Source organism: Cricetulus griseus, unplaced genomic scaffold (assembly GCF_003668045.3).
Source record: "Cricetulus griseus strain 17A/GY unplaced genomic scaffold, alternate assembly CriGri-PICRH-1.0 unplaced_scaffold_20, whole genome shotgun sequence".
In the NCBI taxonomy this organism is placed as follows: domain Eukaryota; kingdom Metazoa; phylum Chordata; class Mammalia; order Rodentia; family Cricetidae; genus Cricetulus; species Cricetulus griseus.
Window position 1 is genome coordinate 116,093 of NW_023276920.1, and position 5,291 is coordinate 121,383.

A 5,291-nucleotide genomic window follows, 5' to 3' on the forward strand; every position below is an offset into this window, starting at 1 on the left:
ACACTTTGGGTAGGAGTTGGGTAAGAGCAGGGGCTCACTCATCTAGTTTGCGATCGGTCAGCCGAAAGGGAAGGAAGTGTGTTCTGTTTTCTTAAAGTGCTATACATCAACTTTTAAAGGCTCCAGGAGACAGAATTATACCCTTTCCTTGATAAGTCTGATAAGTTCTTGGACCAAAATGAAGTTTCTGCTTACATTCCTTAACATGCCTTCAGTGCATTGTGAATATCTTCTGAATTTTTGACGTGTTAATAGAAATATTACTTTCCTCCTGTGAGGAACATTTAATAAATTACTGACAAATAATGAACAAGAAATCAAAACATAGTAGCAGAATTGTAAATGACCCACTTTATGAACAATTACACCCTTAATGATTCAAATGAGCAAAAACAACCAAGTTTTGATGTTCATTTTTCAGAACAAAATGGAAAGAAGGGCAAAAAGGTATACTTTATACAAGTATATCCTCCAGATGGACAAAAATGCCACTTTAGATATCTCAGTCCACATGGGTGCTGTTAATTTGGAGTCTGTGAGGTAGAGTATTATGATGGTGCAACTACAAGTTAGAAGCTATTAAGCACTTGACACACAGGATGCAGGGAGTGAAGGACTTAGTCAGATAAGGCACATCTCCCAAACTAAATGGCCAATGTAGAAAAATGAGGTTCCATTAAAGCCCACTTTTGCACATTTTACCAGCTCTCCATGATGCCTTCATGTAACAAAATACTTAAGGGATTACACCCTTAATTATGTCAGATCTCATGATCTGATAATCTCTGAAAATAGATTTATTTTCTGTAAATATATTATTTACATTTTTTTTTGTTTTCTCTAGAGTTGCTCAATAGAGATCCTCCCTAAAATATGAGGTCGAAGAGGATTTTCTTTTTTGTTTTCAGTCTTTAAATGAATTTCCAAAACTTTGTTTAGATTTCATTCAGATGTTTGGTTCTCTACACATTTCATGAGATTCAGTCACTAGGAAAGTCGCTTATGTTTGCATTTTTCCTTCCCATCTATTTCTTTTCTTTCCTCTTTTTTTAAAAAATTAGAAACAAGATTGTTTTACATGCCAATCATAGTTACCTCTCCTTCCCTCCTCCCCTGACACCCCCAACCTCCCATCACATGGTGAGACCTTCCATGGGGCATCAAAGAGTATTTTCTCCATCCATTAGCACCTGTTGTAAAACATATGCAACAAGGATTGAGCCTCTCCTGTGGTACATTGAGCTTCTCCTGCGATATGTCAAATAGAGTTTAAAGCATCAGCAGTGGCTCCTTGAAATTTCCAGACTTATCCTGGGAGCACATGGTTAGACAGTTTATTCCCTCTTTTGTGGTAGATGCACACTGAGTGCTGGCAGAGGACCAGAGAGAGAAGGATCAATATGCAGATATCCAGACACTTTCAAGCAAAACTATTTCTTGATATACAACCAGTCTCAGCACATAAACACAAAAGGAGCAACAGCTGGGACAGTATAGCCTCAAACTTCTGCTTGTCTTAGTGGTTTATGTCATGGCTTGTATCACTGTGGGAGGAGCACTGTAATGCTGTAGACAATAATAAATTCCAGCATCTTCAGGTTCCATGCTGCTGAGGCTTAGAGTGAAACTTCTCCCAGAATATTGGCCACTGAATCTTGATGGGACACCAGATTGCAAATTTTTTCCATTGTAAATCAACAGTGTAGGAGATTGTCCTGATTTCTGCTGGTACCAGTTTAACTCATTGCTAATGTCCTGACTTGCCAGGCAATTGATGGTCACTTTGTCTCCTAGAGATGCTGACAGGTGGATTGGAGATTGTGTCACTTGAATGTCACATCTGACACCTGAGAGTAAAAAATAAATTACAAAAAAATAACACAATTAACAATGTTTAGTAGGAATTCCCTGATTAGTAGGGAAGTATAGGATACTCTGGGATGAATAAAATTTCTGTCCTGTACAACTTACCTGACAGCCACAGAAACAAAATTGTCAGTGCCTGAGTAGGAGACTTCCGGGCCATGCTGTTTCCTGACTGGGACTGACTCCTGCAGGGACTATAGACAGTCAGCTGATATTCTGTCAGTTAAGGGAGATATGTTCTGGACTTATGCAAATCAGAAAAGTCTGTCATGCCTATAGACAGCTGCAGGCTTTGCTCAGCTCAGTAACACAGGAAGTCTCAGTTTATAGGAATCCTATACCGAACTGAGAAATACACACTTGCTGCTGAGAAAGCATTCATCCCTGGTGACTACAGGATATAAGTAGTGTGGTGGGACATATGAATTTGGCCATCCTTTTTAGGTTTAGTATCATGGAAAAATCTTTCTTGCTTGGTTGTTGGCTAAGATATAAGTTTTTTATGATAATCTTTCTGCCAAAAACCTCCCGAGCCCTGTCGCCACGTGAGCGGTCTTTGACAGCCACCCAAGCTCTGCCCACCACGTGGATGGACAAAATAATACAGAGACATATTAGGTACAAAGCTGCTTGGCCAATGACTAGGATTCTCATCTGTTAGCTTAGTCTCAATTATCATAAATCTATATATCTTATAAGACTTATCTTATTGGATGCCTTATTGGCGTCCCTCCTTGCTGGAGGATCACATTGTGCTGCTGGAAGAAGAGCAAAAAAGGGGGACATTTCCTGTTTCCTTTGCTTACATATGAGTCTCCTTGCTCTTTCACTTCCTGCATGGATCACCACTTCTCTACTACATTTTCCATAATCCTCTTTGACTCCTAGTCCCATCTAACATGCTGTCTCATTGGCCAAACAGTATTTTATTTAACAATCAATAAGATAAACATACACAGTACATTCCCCATCATAAGTTGGATAGTTCCTTCTCTGCTTTTCATAGCTAGCAGGTTTTCACACCAATATCTGACTCCCTGGTCTTTATTGGTAAACTAGAACAATAGAGATTTAATTAAGAACTAAATTTGGCTGTAGAGGCAGAAGCAATTCTGGCAGGATATAGAAGTCCCTCAAACCCTTCTTCACCTGAGCAGTGGGTCAGTGATTGTCAGTAATTGAAGTAGCAGTAGATTGAGGTGCAGCCACTGTGATGACAAACAATGCTTTATTAATCTTACAGAAAATCTTTGGTTTGAATTATCACTTCTCCTTTTATACATGCATAAGATCAATCTGAAAAATAACTTATGTGCATTTAACAATCACTGATTTTAATAATTCAAAAAGAGTTTCAGAGACTGTTTTTGTGTCAGTGTCTGTCTTTGTTGCTCTCAGTCTCTCTCTGTCTTTCTCTCTCCCTTGCTCGCCGTCTCCCCTCTCCCCCCTCTCTCTCTGTATATGTGTGTATGTGATGAAGAGAGCATTTTCCAGCACAATTAGAGCTGTCTTGTCTTATGGATCTTACAAACTATTCACTTTTCTTCCTTGGTCTTAAAGACAGATAGGAGTATTGATTGATTTGGTCCACTGAGAGCTTCTCAATGAATTTAAACCAAAATTGGTGCAATATTGTAGAATAATGTAGCAAGAAGCAACCAACTATTAAGGAATCATAAGAATATTCCATCATCTGCAACAAACAAATTAGAGGCCACAAAACACATCTGACCATCTTTGATAAATTTTAATATCTCTCATGATTTTTTAAAAATTATTTTATCCTTTAAAAATAAGTACCATATTAAAAGATGTAAGAACTATTTCTTTGATTTAGGGTGATGTGTGTATAAGGATAAGTATTAAAAATATGTTTAGGTATTATGCTGGCGTAGTTAAGTGCAAATCTTTATGGCCCCCAATAACCTTGACTACACTAGCTCCAGGTCTTTCACTAGGTGTCTATTACCAGACACTGTTTCCCTCTTGTACATTAGGTCTCGTATCCAATTAAAAATTGACTGGTTACCTCCAAGGTATGTGTACCACTCTTGCACTGCACCATTAGACACTCTGTCCTGGTCACTGTTTTAGATCATAACCATCAAATCTGATTAGGTCTATTGGTGGCTTCCCTTTCTTGACAGCTTCTATAGGACATTCAGGAACCATGGAATCTAATATCCTAGATGAGGCTTTGTATAATTTTATTTCAGGTTCAAAACAACATTTTAAGCTGAAAGAGTATAAAATTTATTCAATATCTTTTATAAAATGTGTGAATGATGATGTATGGAAGCTAGAAATACTTCATTTCAATTACTATAAAATTATACTATAAAAGAGAATTGATATGTGGCATAAAGGGATTATAATCTTTGAATACAGAGGTAAAATCTGCATGCTTATGAGGTCCTCATACCATTGGTGGAGAGTCACCATAAAGCAAGAGAATAACAGTAAAAAGGCATGTAATAATGAGGAGAAGGGACCTTAGAACACACTTTGAGGCATCCTGCAGACAAGAAGGCAGACTGGCTTCTCTTATTAGAGCACTAGATGAAACACATACATCCTGAGTCTGATTTTGGCTCAGAAAGTGTCCTGTACACTAGTACTATGAGATCATCACTTTATGATTCTGGAAGGTATGGATTGTAGTCATTTATCACAGGAGACACATAAAACTGATACATTAAGTGCCCATTTCCTTTTTGAGAGGAAGGTCATCTTATGATTTTGGAAATCTTTCCACATTATTGTCATTTGAAGTCCACTGTTACAAGAGCCATATAATATCTTGTTGTGATAAGAGTAATCTTCCTTCACTGAAGAGATGTTTCAGTCATTAAGAAGAATTATTTTTTCTTCCAGATTACACATTAGATAGCCAGCACACACATGACAGTCACTCACAACTCTCCAAAACTCTGGTACAATGGGATCTAACCCTCTTTTGGCCTCTGAATACAAAAATCAGTCATGTGGTGCACTGATATACATGCAGAAAAAATCACATATAAAATAATAAGGTAAGATTTAAAAATAAGGTAATCTTTAGGACTATGTGGGAAATTGGACAAACGGGCTAAAATTCCCACATTTCTCATACAGGAAACATATTTACGTAAACTCACATAGTTGACTAACTAGGTATTCATTTCTATGGAATTTGGTTTACTTATGTAGATAATGAAACTAAATTCAAGTGACTATGTCTGGGAACATCCTGGAACTGCACCTCAAACATGTAGTATGAAGAAATCCATAGTATAAATTTATCCATAATATGAAACAATACAAAGTTTAAACTAATACATAGTATGAAGTAGCATATAGTATGAACCAATCAATTGTATCAGCATATTTTTTTTAACCAGATATGAAGGCTTTTCTCATGTGATATTCAACCAGTGCCACAAGAC

At 37.3% G+C, this 5,291-nt stretch overlaps 1 gene segment (V, D, J or C); it reads right to left on the reverse strand.

Annotated features, from left to right (window-relative positions):
* Positions 1–1,524: 1,524 nt before the first annotated feature.
* On the reverse strand, positions 1,525–2,026 carry LOC113838313. The segment is given in 2 exon segments: positions 1,525–1,847; positions 1,972–2,026. Coding segments are annotated over 2 exon segments (378 nt in total).
* Positions 2,027–5,291: the final 3,265 nt, after the last annotated feature.